This window comes from Triturus cristatus, chromosome 4_2 (assembly GCF_964204655.1).
Source record: "Triturus cristatus chromosome 4_2, aTriCri1.1, whole genome shotgun sequence".
In the NCBI taxonomy this organism is placed as follows: Eukaryota; Metazoa; Chordata; class Amphibia; order Caudata; family Salamandridae; genus Triturus; species Triturus cristatus.
This window is the reverse complement of record NC_140586.1, coordinates 977,491,741-977,511,425: the sequence shown is the minus strand read 5'-3', so window position 1 is coordinate 977,511,425 and position 19,685 is coordinate 977,491,741. Positions and strand designations below refer to the sequence as shown.

The 19,685-nt window shown below is 45.7% G+C and overlaps 1 protein-coding gene across 1 annotated transcript in view; it reads right to left on the bottom strand.

Annotated features, from left to right (window-relative positions):
* The window catches only part of LOC146839193 (CD5 antigen-like), a 416,800-nt gene that overhangs the window by 16,252 nt on the left and 380,863 nt on the right, over window positions 1-19,685 (bottom strand). Inside the window, exon 7 of the mRNA XM_085603211.1 lies at window positions 4,470-4,790. Coding sequence (XP_085459337.1) covers window positions 4,470-4,790 — 321 coding nt within the window. The remainder of the gene's footprint in view (window positions 1-4,469; window positions 4,791-19,685) is intronic.

Below are 19,685 nucleotides of genomic sequence, written 5' to 3'. Positions count from 1 at the left end.
GTGATGAAGGAGAAGCCATGCCGGCCTGACTTGCTTATGCAGATTCATGAGAATCGTAAGAGAAAAAAAGATATGTGTAACTGTGTAACTGTCTGGAAGATTAGTAGAATTGAAGTCGATAGTTGAGGTATGCTCGTCAAGTTTTGTGGAAGGCTTGTATGCGTGGATGTATGAGGGGTCTGGTGGCAGTGTTTTGGATGGAATGGAATCTTTGTGTGAGCTTCTTAGAGATGCTGACGTAGTTTGAGTTGTTGTAGTGGAGTCTGCTGGTTATGAGGGCCTGGTTGACAATGTGCCTTGTGTGCTAGGGGGGTCCTTTGAAAATCTTGTTAAGCACTGTGAGGATGAAGCAGGAGGATACGACCAGAGCGTTGACATGTTTTTTTATTGTGAGGTTGTCATCAAGGATGATGCTGAGGTATCTGCTGTGGTGTGTGGGGGTGGGTGAGGAACCTAAGTCAGGTGGCCATCAGGAGGAGTCCCAAGGGGAGCCTTTGTTTCTGAAAATCAGGATCTCCATTTTGCCCGTGTTGAGTTTAAGGAAGTTCTCTCGCATCCGGTTGGCCACGGTGAACACGCAGGAGGTAAAATTGGCCGTAGTGGTGTTGTTTGTGCCAGTTACTGAGAGTATGACTTGAGTGTCGACGGTGTAGGAGTCAGAGTTGATGCTGTGGGCTCTGATAGTATGGGCAAGGAGTGCCATGTACACATTATACAGAAATAAGTTGAGGGAGGAGTCCCCGGAGAATCCGCAGAGAAGCTTCTAATGTTTAGAGCTGAAAGTGGAGAGTATGACTCGTTGAGTCCTGTTGGAGAGGAAGGAGGCAATCCAACTCAGGACGGGCCCTTGAATTCTTGAGTCCAGGATTGTGGCAATGAGATTGCCAATGGAGATGGGTTTGAAGGTCACTGAGAGGTCAAACAGGCTTAGAGCGAAGGTTTCCCCTCTGTCCATGATGGACTGGATGTCATTTGTTGCTCCCAGGAGGGCAGTTTCTGTGCTATGGTTCCTGTGGAACCTGGACTGGGTGGAGTCCAGGAGGTGGTGCTGTTCAGGGTGGGCAGAGAGTTGCTCGCTGAACTCTTTCTCCAATACTTTGGCTAGGAAAGAAAGGAGCTAGATGGGTCTGTGGTTGCTTAGATCCTTCTGGTTGGGCAATGACCTCTGTGTGTTTCCAGCTATCTAAGAAGTTTCCATTGAGGATGGAGGAGTTGATGATGGTGGCAAGGTTAGTGCTGATCAGTGTTCTTCCCAAGATGTACATGTGGTGAGGGCAGGGTCTGCAGTGAACCCTGAGTGGGTGGTCTGTATCATTCTGGTAGTGTCATCTGTGGTAAGAGGGCTCCAGAATGTGGGTGCTCATTTTTGTGAGCTGGTTTGAGGTATTGATGTCTATCATGATAGGTTGGGAATGCGAAGTTGGTGTTGACCTCAAATATTTTATTGGGGAAAAATCAGAAAAGATGACCTGTGAGGGAATGATGATATTGGAGGCAGCTGTTGGATTGATGAATAATTTGATGAAGTTGAAGAGCTCTTTGCCAGAGTTGGACCAGGATTCTAGCATGAGCACAAGGGCAGCTTTCTTGGCCTCTTTGATCTGGGAGAGGTATCTTCTGAGTGCGGATTTGTGGGTGTCACTAGAGGTTCTGTCTTCTGGTGTTCCATCTTCTTCATAGTCATTTGCAAAGATCATTGAAGTCTCAGGTATTCCTTGTATCAGCATGCTTGAATGTGAATTCTTGTATGCCTGATCTTCTTCATTGGAACAAATGTGTTGGCGCAGTCGGAGGTCCAGTTGTGGAAAGTGGATAGGTAGTTCTATAGGTTGCTTGTGAGGATAGGCGGTTGGATCAAGGTTGCTTCTGTTATCTTGTTCCAGTTGCAACTGAAGTTTCTGACCGGTTTTGGTTTGCTTTGGTGTAGAAGTGTACTTTGACTGGAGTGATGTGGCTGAAGGAAATCTTGCTGCGGGCTGTGAAGATCGGGTCGAGTTTGTGTCCGGTAATGTGAATGAGGCTTTTATGAGTAAATCCGAGGGCTTTGCAGCAGACGGCCTATTCTGAGTAGGGCCTTTGACTGGTAGAAGGACCAGGTAAGTGGAGCTGGGTGAAGGCTCAATGAGGACACGCAGCAGCACCATTAAGTAGGCCTTGGGTGGGGGAGGAGCTTGCGGGGAGGGGTTAGCGAGGGGTAGAAAACTGCAGTAAGAGAAGGCACACAGCATAAAAGGTAAGGAAAAGGGGAGGAGTCCCCAAAGAGAAGAGAAAATGAGAGAGACAAGAGGAACAAAAGCAGAAAAAGCAACAACCCAAGACAATAAAAGCGGGAACAAATATGAGCACAAAAAGGCTAGGAAACGGCAAAAAAAGGGTACAGAAGTCTGGATGAGCAATGAAATGGGCACAAAAGACAAACTGACACAAAGGACAAACTAGCAGAAAAAGCAAAAAAAGAGCACAAGAGGCAAGCACAAATGAGAATCGATCACAGAAGATAGACAGGGACAGACACCAAGCAGAGTATAAAACACGGGTCAAAATGAGAGTGTAAATGAGTGAGTTAGAACAAAGAGAAGAATGAGAGATGATGGAGAAGGACAAAGGAGGAGCACAGTGAGGCAGATGGCTGGGTCTGAGGAGGGTCTTTGATTGGTTAGAGGACCAGTCCAGGGTAAATGGAAACTGGGGCCCAGGCACCTGCTCAATGGGGTCGCACAGTGGCCACCATTAAGTATGTCCTAGGAGAGGGAGGAGCGCAAGGTTCAAGCTACAGACGGGTGGGAAACCATAGTGGGAGAAGGTACGGGGAGAACAGGTAGGAGAGGGCGGAGGATGGATCCAGGAAAAGCAAGGGAGGGAGAAGGGAGTTCCTGAGGCAAAGGGAGAAGTGGGAGAGACAAGAAGAGTGAAAGCAGAAAAAGCAACAAGTCAATGCAACAATAACTGGCACGAATACAGGCACAAAAAGACTAGGGAAAGGCACACAAATGGGTACAGAAGACCAGGTTGAGCAATGAAATGGCACAAAAGACGACAAATAGGAACAAAAGAGAAATGAGCACTAAACCAGAAAATCTGAAAAGAGCACAAGAGCCAAAGCACAAAAGGCAATAAGGCACAACAGAAGAAAAAACAGCACAGACGTGAAGCACAAAAGAGCCCAAAAGGAAAAATACGTAGCACTGGTCAAGATGAGAGCGTGAGGGAGTGAGTGAGAGCAGAGAGTAGAGTGAGAGTAGATGAAGAATAAGAGCGGAGTGAGGTGAGTCCTCGTGGCAGAGAGTGGGGTCTGTCAAGGGCCTTAGACTGGTCAGAGGACCAGCCCAAGGTAAGTGTGATCTGGGGCCTAGGCCTCTAGAAGTAAAAACAATGGGTGGGCATAACTCACGTAAAGCTGTGTAGCCTAATCATAATGAATTGCCTCGGATTTCTGCAAGATCATTCAGAATTCCGCAAGAGGAGTAATTCTGGTCTTAGTACTATATCTTATGTCCATATTGGATAAGAGGCAAGAAATATGCTGAATGCAACAGAACATGAACAGTGAGCGTGGGCAGCCACTCACCAAATTTGCTTTAAGATGCGGATTTTCCCCTAACTTAATTCATGTTTTAGCACTATTTTATTAACACAAAATGCATGTGAAGAAGCATTTTGTGTGTGGAATTTACTGAAAGAAGCAGAATGTAAGTAGCGAGCGCAATCACCCACTCATGCTCAATAAATGTGCTCTCATGGCAGGATTTATCCTCCAAATTACATGAACTGGTGTGCAGAAATTACTCCAATTACTTCGGCGTAATTAAAGTTCCGATACAGGCCTAGAAAACACCAAGAAATAGAGGTAGGTAGATAAAAACAGACATCTTCCTCATCATTATATAAACATTATTTTAAATAAAATAAACCAAAACAATGAAATGAAAAAAACACCTTAAAACTATTAACCCAGTTAAATAAAATCCCAACCTTCCCAACTCTCTCCTTTCTGCTCACTCCTGTCTGTCTGTTCTGTCACTTATCCTTCTATTCACCTTCCCTGTTGTTCCAACCATCACCAGCCCAGCTCACAAGGAAGCACGGATGCAAAGGGCTGAACATTCAAGGCCCCCAAACCTCCTTTCCTGATTTGCGGGTTTCTCCAGAAGGAGAGAGTGTCTGGTTGAAGATACCTGCTTGTTGATTGACTCTTGAAGCTCTGCTGCCTCCTCTCATGCATGACCCAGTAGAGGTGTTGACATTTCCATTATATGGTAATTCCCTACCATGATGCTACACTGCACAAGAAAGACACAGGCACTGTGATTGGCTGGCACTATCAATGAGTCATCCTGCATCACACTCTGGGATACCCATATTTTTGTGAATCCAATCCAATCCTTCAGCAGTCATAGCATTCTACATTTGTATCTTTCATGATATTAGTTTTCATAACTTAATTGTTCCTCTGTACTTCTTTCTCTTACCTGAACATTGTACTCCAGCATCACTTCTGATGTGACAGGCATTATGTCCCCATGCATCATGAGGACAGTCGAAGAAGGACGCCTCTGCTCCTGTGCATCGAATCCGACTCAGCCACACTGGGTGCCATCCTGCTCCAAACACTCCATTGGTATTTGTTGCTCCTAAAGCTGATCCGCATCCAAGTTGTCTACAGACCACCTCAGCATCCTTCTTATCCCAGTGAGTATAGCAGACCGTCCCCCATCGCTTCTCATGCCTGACCTCTACCCTCCCATTGCATTCGTCACCGGCATTGACCAAGCGGATCTTATCGACAACACCTGTTGATAATGGAAGAGAAGGGATCACATATTGAGTACATTGACCACTTCTAGAAGGGAGACATTCAAAGGTCAGTAAAGAGATACAATATCTCATCGACACCACCTGTGACCAGTGGAGAGAAGGGAACAGATATTGAGTACATTGACCGCTCTAGAAGGTAGACAATCAAAGGTCAGTAAAGAGATACAATATCTCATCGACACCACCCGTGACCAGTGGAGAGAAGGGAAAAGATATTGAGTACATTGACCGCTCTAGAAGGGAGACAATCAAAGGTCAGTAAACAGATACAATATCTCATCGACACCACCTGTGACCAGTGGAGAGAAGGGATCAGATATTGAGTACAGTGACCACTCTAGAAGGGAGACAATCAAAGGTCAGTAAAGAGATGCAATATCTCATCGACACCACCTGTGACCAGTGGAGAAAAGGGATCAGATATTGAGTACAGTGACCACTCTAGAAGGGAGACAATCAAAGGTCAGTAAAGAGATACAATATCTCATCAACACCACCTGTGACCAGTGGAGAGAAGGGAACAGATATTGAGTACAGTGACCGCTCTAGAAGGGAGACAATCAAAGGTCAGTAAAGAGATACAATATCTCATCGACACCACCTGTGACCAGAGGAGAGAAGGGATCAGATATTGAGTACATTGACCACTTCTAGAAGGGAGACAATCAAAGGTCAGTAAAGAGATACAATATCTCATCGACACCACCTGTGACCAGTGGAGAGAAGGGATCAGATATTGAGTACATTGACCACTCAAGAAGGGAGACATTCAAAGGTCAGTAAGAGATACAACATCAGCAGTCAGCAAGGTTCACTGCTTCTCCTCCCTGAGCTCACAGATGGACAAACAGATCTGAGAAGCTGAGCATTGTCCTGCTGTAAATCTTGAATTTATATATCTGATAAGATCTAAAAATAGTCTGTGAATTAAATTCACCATTTAGAGATTCTGGCATATTAGCAGAAGCTTACCATTAAATACATAAGTATTTTAAATGTGTATGAATAAGCTGTTGATAATACATGACACAACATTAGTTACGGGTCTTAAACAATCATGTGCATTTGCAAAATAAAATCAGTTCCCTGAGGGATTTTTGGATGGATAACTTTAACAATATTAGAGTCTTTCCTAGAAGAAAATTAAAATATTATTAGACTATAGAATTCAGCAGTCTATAATTTCCACGCTTGTGGCTTGGTTTAGAGTTTGGCAGGTGGAATTAAGGCAGCCAGGGTGGAATGCTCTGGAGTAAAGGTGGTCACTCTGGTATGCCGCAAGGGTGAGTAGTTCGTGTTTTACAAATACCGGGTTTACATTTTTGGGTTTTTTTACACTGAAGGAGTAAATTTTGCTCTTTTAGTGTAACCCTGGTGGTCCACCAGATGCTTAATTGGGAGAGCGTTTGGAAGCCAAATTGTGTTACTGTTGACCTTATGAATTCCTTTGTTTATAGCACTTATATAATGCTTCATCCCATACATTCTCTAACTTTAGGTGTTGTTTACCATTACATAGTTTATTGGTACTAAAATTATTCACCACAGAACCTGAGAAGCTGAGTTCCAAGTTCTGAGTTCATGATGGCAGGACACAGCAGATGTCAGAGGTGAGCATTAATCCATTACTTGTTGCTTCCACCGAAAGGTAACACTCACTATGAGTCTACAAAGTTAGAAAATTACAATTAGCGCTCAGGCAAGTACTTACAAGGGGGCCATGAACATTAAACTGGGTTGAGCTGAGGTTTCACAAACGTGCCTCACTGGACCCAGAACAGGTAGTGAGTTTATTACATGGTGAGGTCACACAACCACACCCTATAATAAACCACTTTCCTTGCAGTGCAGAACAAATAAAGGTCACAATGGTCAAGTAATCCATTAAGGCCCTGCTTTTTATGTCAGTGGACAGGTCACTCCTCAGAATGGCGTCGGATATCCCGTCCACCAAAATATAAATCCAGTGGAATGCAAAGGAATTTATATGTTGGTGGATGGAATATCTCTCACAATTCTGACAGAGTACCCCATCCCCCCAAATATAAATGAGACCCTTAATGTACCCTGGTGATCCTATGCTGGAGGCAACTCAAACACACAAGCCATAACCCCTAAAACTCCTGAGTTCCTAATACAACAAGGAGAGCTGCTTTATGAAAAGGCAGATCAACAAGCTAGCCAGTCCCTTCCAGACCTCCTGGGACACTGCAGTCCAATGTGCCATTTGTTGTGTGACCATCAAGCCCTAATGTGGCCCTTTGAATCAGGTGCTCGAGGCGGGTACATTTTTCTTTTTCTCCTTCCTTCTGTCGTGCCACTAGTGGGCTGTTTTCTTATCAGGAGTGGGTGTTTCTACTGCACTTATGCGACACCCGCATGCTTCCTCCATGGTACCTAAGCCTACACAGTCAAGTTGACTCCTGTCTACCAATCATTTTCTCTTTTACTGGTGTGGAAGCCAGCTGCTGCGGTCCTTTCTCCTGTCCTACCACGCCTTCTCCTTTCATGTGTGAAGAGAGAGCCAGGGGAAAAGCAATGATTGGGTAACCTTCCCCCTCACAGGATGCTCACTCAGGCTCTGGGGCTGTCATGTGCCCGAGTTAAGCCTGGAAGGAAATAGTGTCACTTTACATATGCATGGTTTTTGCCTAAAGTTGCCTTCATTTTGTCACATCGACCTTTGACACACATTTGCATTTACAATGCTTGGGTAAGAAACACTGACCTTGCTGACACAAAAGAACTTTGTGAGAACACTATCACACACCCTCGGAATTAGGTGCAAGGCCCTCACATGCGTGATACAAATGTGTTTGTTATTTACGTCCATATATGCAAAGCAGCTATCTGTAGAACACAAACAATGGTTACCCGATCACAATCTCGGCCCAAGGCAAGGTTGACATTTTCTATATCTAGCCTTTTGATTCCTAACATAATGAGAGGAGACACTTCTGCTGACTTCGAGGGGTCCCTGCATGCTGAGGTTTTCGACTAGCAGCTGACAGACACCTACCTGAGGGGTGTTCAGTTTGTGACCAAGAGGGGCTCCAACATTCTTACCCACCAGGTAAAGGGGTTATATCCTCCAGAAGGGGGATTCTTGGCAGACCTGACATTCACACCCTAAACACGTTGGTTAGGGTTTGCATCATAGACGTACACTAGATTGTGTATATTTATGTGCATATATGAGCTGTCTCCACAAGGTAGTGAATCTCTTTGTTTTATTCACTGTTTTGACACTCATGATAACCTTTGTCTGCTTCTTCCTATTAATTATTACAGCCCATATTTTCTATACAAGAATCCCATATGTTCAATAAATATTGAAAAACATCCCTTCAAGTATTCTTTGTATATTTCTCTGAGTGAAAGAAAGAAGGGTGACTGAACAAAAAGGTCTGTAACCACGGTTCCTGGGGAAACGGGTTGCCAGGTTCAGCGATTGCCAACTGTTCTCTGCCTGTCTAGATTCGGAGGGTTTAATGGTGGCACTGTGAGCTGAACCAAGGGACAACATATCCAGAGGCAGCGCAAGGAATCAGTCTGGTGCCATTTTAACCCCTTCGATGCTCATGACGGAACCGTTCCGTCATGGCCCCGCCCGCGCTCGAACCCTTCAGCGCGGCGCGGGAATCCGCGCCGCGCTGAAGGGATTAAGTTTATGTCGTCCCCCAATGCGCAATTCCTACTGATCAGTGGAAACTACACATCAGGGCTGCCAGGACTGTGGTAATCATTAGCTCACCCAATCTGGGGCAGAAATGAATGATAGGAGCAACACTCTGCTTGTAGAAGGAGGGTGTCCCTGGGCACTGGCCTTCCTCGTGGGGGAACCTTTGATTCACTGTGATGTGCCTGGCTTCTACTGGTCCCCTGTGATACTGTCCCTCCTCGTGGGAATACTTTGAGGTGAGAAGTGTGGATCATTGAGCGCTCTTGCCGGTCTGGTCTCCTGGGACACTGCCCCCCATAGATGTACTTAATACATGTCCAGATGTGGGGCACAGTTTTACAGCCCAGCAAACAGGCACATGTTCCATTAATACAATTAGAGACGTAGGGCCTGTTGGACCATTCCTTATTGTTGGAAGCCAGAGTCCCTGTCCCGCACTACTGTCACCAAGTGCGAGACCCGGGGCTCCCCACTCAACGTTGGGCCAAGAAAGGACACCGTCTGAGATTGCCCTGCTCACCCCTTAGTAGCTTGGCACAAGCAGTCAGGCCTATCTCCAAGGCACGAGTGTACAGTATGTGCAACCACGCCCACAGCAATCCCCTGGTGACACCCAAATGGACTCGACACAAGTTTGATTAAAACAAGTATAAACTTTATACAAAAAGATATACGATCAGACCACACGATACAAAAGCCAACAGAGAATAAAGGGTAATAATCGTTCCTGCTGGCAGGTAGGTTCCAATCCCAACCACTGCTTTTCAAATGCTAGGCAGGTCATAATGTTCGAATCACACACATTTCAATGAACACGCAATAATGCACTACTTAACGATACAATCCAGTGCTGGGAAAAGGAGCAATATTACCATGCGTAAAGATACACTCCTGTACCTAACAATGGGAGAAATAATGCAATGCATACCGCTACAATCATGTACTGCGCAATGAAGAAATAATGCAATGCGGGCCGCTACAATCATGTAGTTTGCAATAAAGGAATAATGCAATGCGGGCCGCTACAATCATGTAGTTTGCAATGGAGAAATAATGCAATGCGGGCCACTACAATCCTGTACTGCGCAATGAAGAAATAATGCAATGCGGGCCGCTACAATAATGTACTGCGCAATGAAGAAATAATGCAATGCGCACCGCTACAATAATGTACTGCGCAATGAAGAAATAATGCAATGCGCACCGCTACAATAATGTACTGCGCAATGAAGAAATAATGCAATGCGGGCCGCTACAATCATGTAGTTTGCAATAAAGGAATAATGCAATGCGGGCCGCTACAATAATGTACTGCGCAATGAAGAAATAATGCAATGCGGGCCGCTACAATCCTGTAGTTTGCAATAAAGGAATAATGCAATGCGCACCGCTACAATAATGTACTGCGCAATGAAGAAATAATGCAATGCGGGCCGCTACAATCCTGTACTGCGCAATGAAGAAATAATGCAATGCGGGCCGCTACAATCATGTACTGCGCAATGAAGAAATAATGCAATGCGGGCCGCTACAATCATGTACTGCGCAAAGAAGAAATAATGCAATGCGGGCCGCTACAATAATGTACTGCGCAATGAAGAAATAATGCAATGCGGGCCACTACAATCCTGTACATTGCAAGGGAGAAATAATGCAAGGCGTAGCTACAATCATGTAGTTTGCAATAAAGGAATAATGCAATGCGGGCCGCTACAATCCTGTACATTGCAAGGGAGAAATAATGCAATGCGTAGCACTACAATCGTGTACTTCATTAGGTAAAATAATGTCAGGCGTCATAAGACAGTCCGGCAGTTCGTTAGCAGCAATATTGGCAATGTGTATTACGAAAATCAGCCTCTTCGATAACAGTTGCCCCCCACATGTATCAACGATGACACAAAGTACAGCTTCTCACTCTGGCCCCAGAACTGCCACTCCTTTCCTCAGTACGGGCCCCGATCTGAGCCGAATCAAAGGCTCATGTCATCAGAAGGACTGAGAGGCCGAGAGAGTGTCACTCCGAGCCCGCACCCCCCCCAGGTAGTGATCCACGTTACCTGGGGGCGTAAACCCACTCTCCTCTCCTCCTTCCACGAAATGGGCCTTCCGTGCAGAACTTTCTCAATGGGCCTCAGCGGCTCGGCCTCTGATCCTCTGAGGCTGCCGGTCTGGGCTGCAACTGTTAGGAAGGTCTCAGGCGGTTGCGGGGCACATGTACCCCATGCCTTGAGATTACTTTACGCCAGGTGCACGTTTACCACAGCATCCTCTGGGTTTCCTCTTGCATGAAGCCACACACACAACTTGATAAGATTCCTCGTCGACTCCAAGTGCACACTCACCAAACACTCCTTCCTGCAGTCTCAGTTGGCACCAAGACACGCACACTGCATTGCAGAGACTCACTTTCTTCCGGTGCATATGATGATCAGCCGATCACCTCCACAGTCCCAGGTTGCACTAAAGCACACACGCTGCTTTACTGAGACTTACTCCAACTCTGTTGCCCCTATATCCAGGTGCTCTTTACCAACACCTTTGACCACACCACGACACACTCACAGTGTCCGATTCTCACTTCTCCTTCTACAATGCCTCTGGTGCACCCTGACACGCACCCGGCACGTCCGAGACTCACTCCGCTTCCGATGCACACGTTGATTAGGCACTCCTTACCAACGTCTCCTGTGCACCACGACACATACCCTGCGTGTCCAAGACTCACTCCCCTTCTGATGCGCACGCCGACCAGGCACTCCTCACCAATGTCTGCGGTGCACCATGACACACACCCTGCGCATGTGGGTCTCACCTCAGCTTCGGTGCACATGCTGACCAGGCGCTCTTCACTAATACCTGCAGTGCACCACGACATGCACCCTGAGCATCCGAGACTCACTCCAGCTTCGATGCACACGTTGGCCGGGGACTCTTCACCCGCGCCTCCTGTGCACCACGACACACTCCGAGCATGTCCGAGTCTCACTCTTCCATCATATGTCCAATTTCACAGGGCACACCTTCCGAGGTCCTCAAGATGCCACAGTACGCGCCCACCGCGTCGCTTGAAACTTCTCAGGAAACTTTTATGTTCCTGTGTTTCCAAACAGGGAGACAGCTCACCTCGGGTCCATGGGGTTACAAGATACAGTACAAAGCACAGTCTTCTTCAAGCAGGGTGACCCCAGCACACGAAGCACAGTCCCAACAACCTCTTCATTGGTTAGAACAGCAAACTGCAGACCAGCCCCAGATCACGAAGCAAGGGTTGGTCTTTCCTCCTCTTCAGTTGCTCCATCCTTAGCAGAGGTTCCTCTTGACCACAAAATGGGTCCAAGCCTTTTTAGTCTCAATCCATTTCTGTTTCATTCCAATGCTCAGGGGTTTCAGCTCTCATAGTTATACCCTTAAATGTCTTTGAAGTTCTTTGTGCTCAGGGGTTCCTGACCCCTGCCTAAATCAGTTCTGGGTGTCACCCTCCCAATGTCACCTAGATACTGGGGGCCTGGATCCTTAATCACTCTGTAGGAGATGGGTCAATTGGTTTATAGCAGCTGTCCAGGCCTTTTCAACTCCCGGGCTTCTCCTCCCCCTACTCTTCAAATGTCGGGCAGCCTGGTGCCATCTCAAACCCTCCCTGGGTCAAGACCTCTCCCAGCTCCTCGTACCTCTCAGATCCAGACAGTCAATCCACATTCAGCAGAAACACACAGAAATGCTTAAAGCACACAACTCAGCCACTTTCTAAAAGAGTGGTTTCTGAACATACAGTCACAAAACCACCTTCATAGAAAGATGTGTTATGACACTGTGAGTTCATACATACTAAACTTCACCTCTCCATTTTAAACTTATAGGAAACTAGGCTAACAAACACAATACCCAGCCTCCCCCATTCTGTCCTATGGGCAAAATGGCCATTCACCAGTGAAAAAGAAATGGAGTGTTTTTCACTGTCAGGCCATAGCACACACCTCAGTATATGTCCTGCCTTTTACCTACACTGGACCCTGTCCAGGGGTTGCCCGTGACCTACCACAGGGGTGCCCCAGGTGTATGCAAAAGGGAAAGTAAGGCCTGGCAAGTGATTGCACTTGTCAGGACAACATGCTAACTTAGCAAACTGCGCGCAGCCCCTACACTGCAGGCCTGAGTTCCCATCTCTGCGCGCCATTGCATTACTATGCATTGCATTATTTTGCTCCTGGTGTGTGCTGCAGCCAGTATATTGTCAATTTAGGGCCTCCATTAATACAACACGAGATCTTGGGCTCTCTTGGGCCTTTCCTTATCAGATTTATTTGCACTTTGTTACTGGTGATGTGCTCCAGCCACTATATTATCAATTTAGGGTCTCTACTTTGTTGCTGATACCTTTGCTGAGCTCATTTTAAACTCCTCGTCTTTGTTGAGCGAGAGCTTCAGGGACCTGCCCTCCTGTGCCCTGGCATAGTGGCTCTTTGGCTCGGGGTCTTCCAGCAGCAGTGCCCCACAGGTCTCTAGGAATAATGCGCTGCCTTCATGAACAGCTCAGCTTCAGAGGCCCCCTGGCTTGTTACACTCTTCCTATGTGTCTAATTAGACTGCATGTCGGACAACAAAACGTCCTAATACCTGGACTGGGTCTTACTGCAATATCAGTTATTGTTGGTCTGTTTGGCTCGCAGTACTACATCTAAACGTCTAACCTGACAGAGTTGTAGATGTTGACAGTAACCTTGAACATGACTCTAACTTTCCAAGGAATGTGCGGAAACAGATCTATCATTTCATTTGTCACTTTTGCATGCCCCAGGCATTCACAAAGAAAGGATATATATTGAAAAGCTCTAATCAGTGTAAATAAAATATGAACTGCGATTATCAGAAACATGAGACGCATCATGGTAATAAGCATTATTAGAATGGTAAAAAGCACAAACAATTCAATCATATTCATAGTTCATAACGTCACTAAGATTACTAACATTACTCCTATCTATTGCTAATATCGCTAGGCTAAGGAGAGAAAGTCAGAAGTACCACTCTGCCAGGCCTATTGGGATGACCCAACCCCATACCTGGATACTGCATGTCAGGAAGCCGGTCCTAGTGCATTAACAAATGCCCTCCCACCTGTGTGTGCAGGACTACACAGCCATCTTCCTTGTCAGCATGAAACTCGGGGACAGCAAAGCTCTATCTTGGTCACAACTCACAATGATGTTCCATGATGACTCCAGCAGGACGTGAACCTCTCAACGACTTCAGCATGGATGCTGTTTAAATAATAACACTGCAACAGTATCACTCTGTGCCAAAGTTGCAGTATAGCATCTAATTTTGTCTGGGGAGAAATGTTCGTCCCCAAGGAACAAAACAAATGAGACACATTGTTCTCAATTGCTGACCCTGGAGCTAAATTTGCAGATATGGGGCGACAATGCCTATCAGAACTAAACGTGCACATAGGCTAATCTTGCAGCAGAACAATATGTGCAAATCACTATAAGAAAATGATACTAAGTAAATAAACGAGAAACTAAAATGGAGCCTGAATATAAGCTATATGCAGAGAAAATGGAGAGGCCAGTGAAATGGGCCCTTGGAATAGAGTCCTAGACAGTACAGGCCTGAAGACCTCTCCAGGCAGGGGGTTGTCCACACAGTGACCTCCCTGTCTCTCTTCTATCCTTTCTCTTCTTCTGTGCAGGGGTTTAAAAGTGGGATTGAAGAGTTCTAGAGGTTCTGTTCAATGCAACATTACCCACCCCCTCTTCATGAACGCATTAGAAGCAGCCCACAGGCTTCCACATTACCCTGTATGGTATCCTGGGATTTTCCAGGATGGCAGAATGAAGTTGTTATCCTCCAAGAACATTCCCTCCAATATTGACTGGTGCCAGAATTTTAGCTGCTTCTCTTTGTATTCGTGGGAAGGGCATGCACAGGATTATCATTTTAGTGTCAGATATTCACTCTATGCAGATTTCTCCGCCCCCCTCCTCTACTATTAGAAGCCCAATCCTTTACAAAGAGCCCTTTTGTTTTGAAGAGCCATCTAGGGAGCAGAGGAAAGAACCTGGCCCAGCAGGGTGTTTCCAGGGTATTTCAAAACACAAATCTGTTATTACGGACTGGATCAGAATTATATATGTAGCAAAAACCAAAGTAAATGAAGGAACGCAAATATGGGCAAGTGAATATTTTATTTGCATTTGGGCCCTTTTAAACATAGGAGAAGTCACAATAATCCTTTTTTATACATCGAGCAAATCAAAAATATTATTTTGCACTGTTTGCAATCAAAAATAGAGTACAGTGGAACTCCACAGTCACACTCCTCAATTGTTTTCTTTTGCCCGCTTAAATTGTAAGGCTTGGAGAGGCCACAACCAGTTCATTGGGGGTCCCATCTCTGACAGGCTGCGTGTGCACATGCCAGACTGAGTTAGACAACAGCTCTCCTCTCTCAGCCTGCGCACATGTACATGTGTGTGCACATATTTGTATGTAACCAGAGCAAAGTCTCTAACATCAGTAGTATAACGGCGTGCCTTAATTAAAGGTGGTCACAGACATAGAGCACTAAAATTCCATTTATCAATAGCTATCAGTGGTGAGACTGCCTTTTGGTGTCTCACTCAAGGCAGAGATCCAGAGAGGAACAGACAACATATCTGGGGCGCAGAGTGGTACATCAGGTAAGAACCCAATTCCAAACATGTATTATTTGTTTCTGTAGTACTACAGAAACTAGATAGTGTCAAGGAATGACAGTGCTGGGGTGGGACTAGTACGGAACATGAAAAAGGCAATAGTTGCAAGTTATAAGCCAAGAAACTGCAAGAATTCAGGGACCTTTAAATGGTTCACTTCTATTTTGATTTTGATGGAAGTGGACCAGGCCATCTGTTGTTTGTGGCCCTTTCTGAATCCCCAAACCTTCCGCCTTTACCGTCATGTTTTATGAACTTGGTTTTGTTGTCTTTTAGGTCTCTTCACTTTACCACTGATAATCAGTGGTAAAGTGCTTGTTGTCTCTCCTTTTAAGATAGTGTAAATGACTTATGTCTATTTGGCACATTCAATGTATATGTACATCTCTAGTAAAATGGTACTAAATGTACCCAGGGCCTGTAAATTAAATGCTACTAATGGTCGGAAGCACGGATTGTGCCACCCACTTAGGTAGCTTTACAAACATATCTCTGGCCTGCCATTGCAGCCTGTGTGTGCAGTTTTAAACTGCCATCGCAATCTGCCAACGCAAACCTTTTGCCAGGCCTAAGCCTTCTGCTTTAATACAAATAATGATCCCCTAAGGAGGTCCCAAATTTGCCAATAGGGCAGGGTGCAGTGTATTTAAAAGTGGGACATGCACTTTTACATGTCCTGGGAATGAAAAACCCTTACATTTATTTTCACTACTGTAAGGTCTACCAATCCCACTCTCCCATAGGATAACATTGGGTTACCTTATGACATTTATTAAGAGCTAATTTTCAGTTGGGAACAGTCACACAGTTTACATTTGGTGTCTATTGAATTGTAATTTAAAGCCCACTTTAATGGCAAAGTCGGATTTAAAACAACAATTCTGAAAATGTCACTTTTAGAAAGTTATGAAAGAAACAATAGCCAGTACTAACGTTACTTCACAACAAAATTATTTTAAATTCATAATCACAAAACTCAATTACCATGCTAATCTTTGCATCAATATTTATCTGAATGTTTTAGGGTTTTTGGTTATATCTGTCAAAGAAATAGGAACTACAAACAACAATTTTCATATCAAATTGGGATTTTGTTAACCCACATCGCATGAAACATGACATGACAGACAATTGTTATAAACAATGGATTGTCAGAATTTTCTAAACAAACTCCTACGTAAGCATAAACGTTAATGATCAAGCACCATAAGGAGCCTCCATATGGTTATAGTGTCTTTAAAGGCCTCATTTCAATGGACCAAGGCCAGAGGATGGATGAGTTGTAACATCACCAAAAGCTTACGACAGGGAACAAAAATATGAATTGTTCAAGTAGATGGTTCTCTGTGTGCCTGATCCATGAGTCGCCTCCACATGTCCTTGGGCTACTGTGCGTATGACCCGCTTAAGTTGACTGTTTTTTCTTCTGGTAAAGATGTCACATGCCAACTTTGTGATTGGTGGGGAGTTTTAAACCTTGGCCCATGGGGTCAATTGTTGACTTGCTTGGGAAAATAGAGGGGCTTGAATGCCATGTCCGGCACTTGCTTTTGAAGTGAATTGCATTATGGGACATGTGGTATCCTGATTTACTTTGATTGGTTGTAGACTTATTGTTACAAAGGTCTTTCTATTTTGGGTGAACAGATACAGCATGAGCTGACTTGAAAGTGGTTTTCATAGATTGGTCATGTGTCATCGATCTTGTGATGTATGCTGTGGAATTGATCGAATTGTTCATCTTGTGTATGTTTTTGGTTTCGGACACAGATCTAGCCTTCAGGTCAGGAAAGTGCCTGAGGTGCTGGTATCGATTTTGAATGCCGAAGGGAGGCAGATAGTCTCCTAGTCTCACAGATTGTGCAGCTCTGTCATTTCATTTAGGCCATCAATCACTGCGTTAAAGCGGAGTATTAGATAGGATTCTTTTTGGACCTAATTTCTTTCAGAGGCATCTCCTTGGGGCTCTGGTTGAGCGACTATCAATGGTGTCCAGTGGAAGTCATCTTCTGTGTGATGTCTTTCCATGGCATCCAGACAATACTTATTGAGTAAAAAACATTGAGAAGCACAAATATCAGATTTTTGATATCATGATCCACAATTAGCGTAATGCCGGAATATCGTTGACAAGAATGACGATTTTCCAAGGTAAGGAATATCGTTGTGAAAACTTCTATGTTGCTAATATTGTTTTTTATTTACCTGATGTACTTTGCCATATGTTTTAATTGTATATGTTATACATTGTTTGTATAATTGTTATTCTTTTATTATAGTTTGTAAATTTTTAGTTGCATTTAAATTTAATTGTTTATTGTAATTTTTAGGTTCATAGCGGGTTCTAGTGTTTGTAGGGTTACAGGATGGGAAGTAAATTCATTATACGCGTTAATATTTTTTAATTAGTGTTATTTAATTGATAATTAATTAAATTATGTAAATTGTGTTATTATTTTTTTAGTAATGTTTTAGGTGCGTGTTGCAGGGCTTGTAGGGTTACATGATAAGAAGTTAATTAAGACATAGGTGCCGATTCCGATCCTGTAAAAATGTTCCCCGTACAAATCGTATCTGTTTTTTTTCCGTACGAATCGTACAAGTACCGTACAAGCTGCCAAGTACAATTCGTATGGGAAAAAGTCCATACGAATCGCATTGGGAAAATTCCCCCACATGTCCTCGGGTCGGAAAAAGTGTCCGACACGTCCCCGGACGTTTTTCTGTACAAACGTGAAAAGTGAAGTCCGAGCGCGCAAGTACAATCCGTACCATCCGGACCATTTCACAACCGTATGGAAAAAACACCGTACGGACCGAACTCCCATAGCAACCATGGAGACATGTGCCCGCATACGCGCCGAACACCTCCCCAGCCCTCGCATGTATGCGCCAAACACCCCCCAGCCCCCGCATGTACGCTCCGAACACCCCCCAGCCCCCGTATGTACGCTCCGAACAACCCCCCAGCCCCCGCATGTATGCGCCGAACACCCCCCCAGCCCCCGCATGTACGCTCCAAACACCCCCCAGCCCTCGTATGTACGCTCCGAACACCCCCCCAGCCCCCGTATGTACGCGCCATACCCCCACCCCACCCGTGTATGTACGGAGCGTACCCACACCCCAACAGTGTATGTACGGAGTGTACCCCCACCCGTGCATTTATGGAGCGTACCCCACCCCAACAGTGTATGTACGGAGCGTACCCCCACCCCACCCGTGTATGTATGGAGCGTACCCACACCCCAACAGTGTATGTACGGAGTGTACCCCTACCCGTGCATTTATGGAGTGTACCCCACCCCAACAGTGTATGTACAGAGTGTACCCCCACCCGTGTATGTATGGAGCGTACCCACACCCCAACAGTGTATGTATGGAGCGTACCCCCACCCGTGCATGTATGGAGCGTACCCCCACCCCAACAGTGTATGTACGGAGCGTACCCCCATCCCACCCGTGCATGTAGGGAGCGTACCCCCACCCCAACAGTGTATGTCTGGAGCGTACCCACACCCCAACAGTGTATGTACGGAGCGTACCCCCACCCCACCCGTGTATGTATGGAGCGTACCCACACCCCAACAGTTTATGTACGGAGCGTACCCCCACTTGTGTATGTATGGAGCGTACCCACACCACAACAGTGTATGTACGGAGCGTACCCCCACCCGTGTATGTATGGAGCGTACCCCCACCCCAACAGTGTATGTACGGAGCGTACCCCCACCCCACCCGTGTATGTATGGAACGTACCCCCACCCCAACAGTGTATGTACGGAGCGTACCCCCACCCCACCCGTGTATCTATGGAGCGTACCCACACCCCAACAGTGTATGTACGGAGTGTACCCCCACCTGTGTATGTATGGAGCGTACACCCACCCCAACAGTGTATGTACGGAGCGTACCCCCACCCGTGTATGTATGGAGCGTACCCCCACCCGTGTATGTATGGAGCGTACCCCAGGCCCCAACACCAGCACCCTCACCCAACATTGCGCATGTACGAGTCGTACGAAGCCATAGCAAAGGTCAGCACTGTCCATCAACATGGCCGATGTACGCACCGTACAGACGCTAAAAACACGTGCACTGAACCAGGACAAAGCTAAACAACACAAGGAGACTCAATTCGATTCGCACTACACCACAAAACATGTCCAACAAGCCAAAATACAACCTATACACTGACCTGCACCTGCCAAACACCTAAACAGAGGCCCAAATCACAACCACTCCTTATAACACACCCACCCAAAGTTCAAACACAGCCACACCGACAAATGGACCAATAAAAAGGGCCCACACACACAAACCATGAGCCTTTGCAACAGACCCACTGCTGCCAGACCCCACAGACAAACAACTGCACCATACTTCAAGCTTCACTACACCTTACACCTGCACTCCTTCACACAACCACCATCACAAACACCCTCTCATCACATTCACACACACACCTTCACAACCACACTCACACA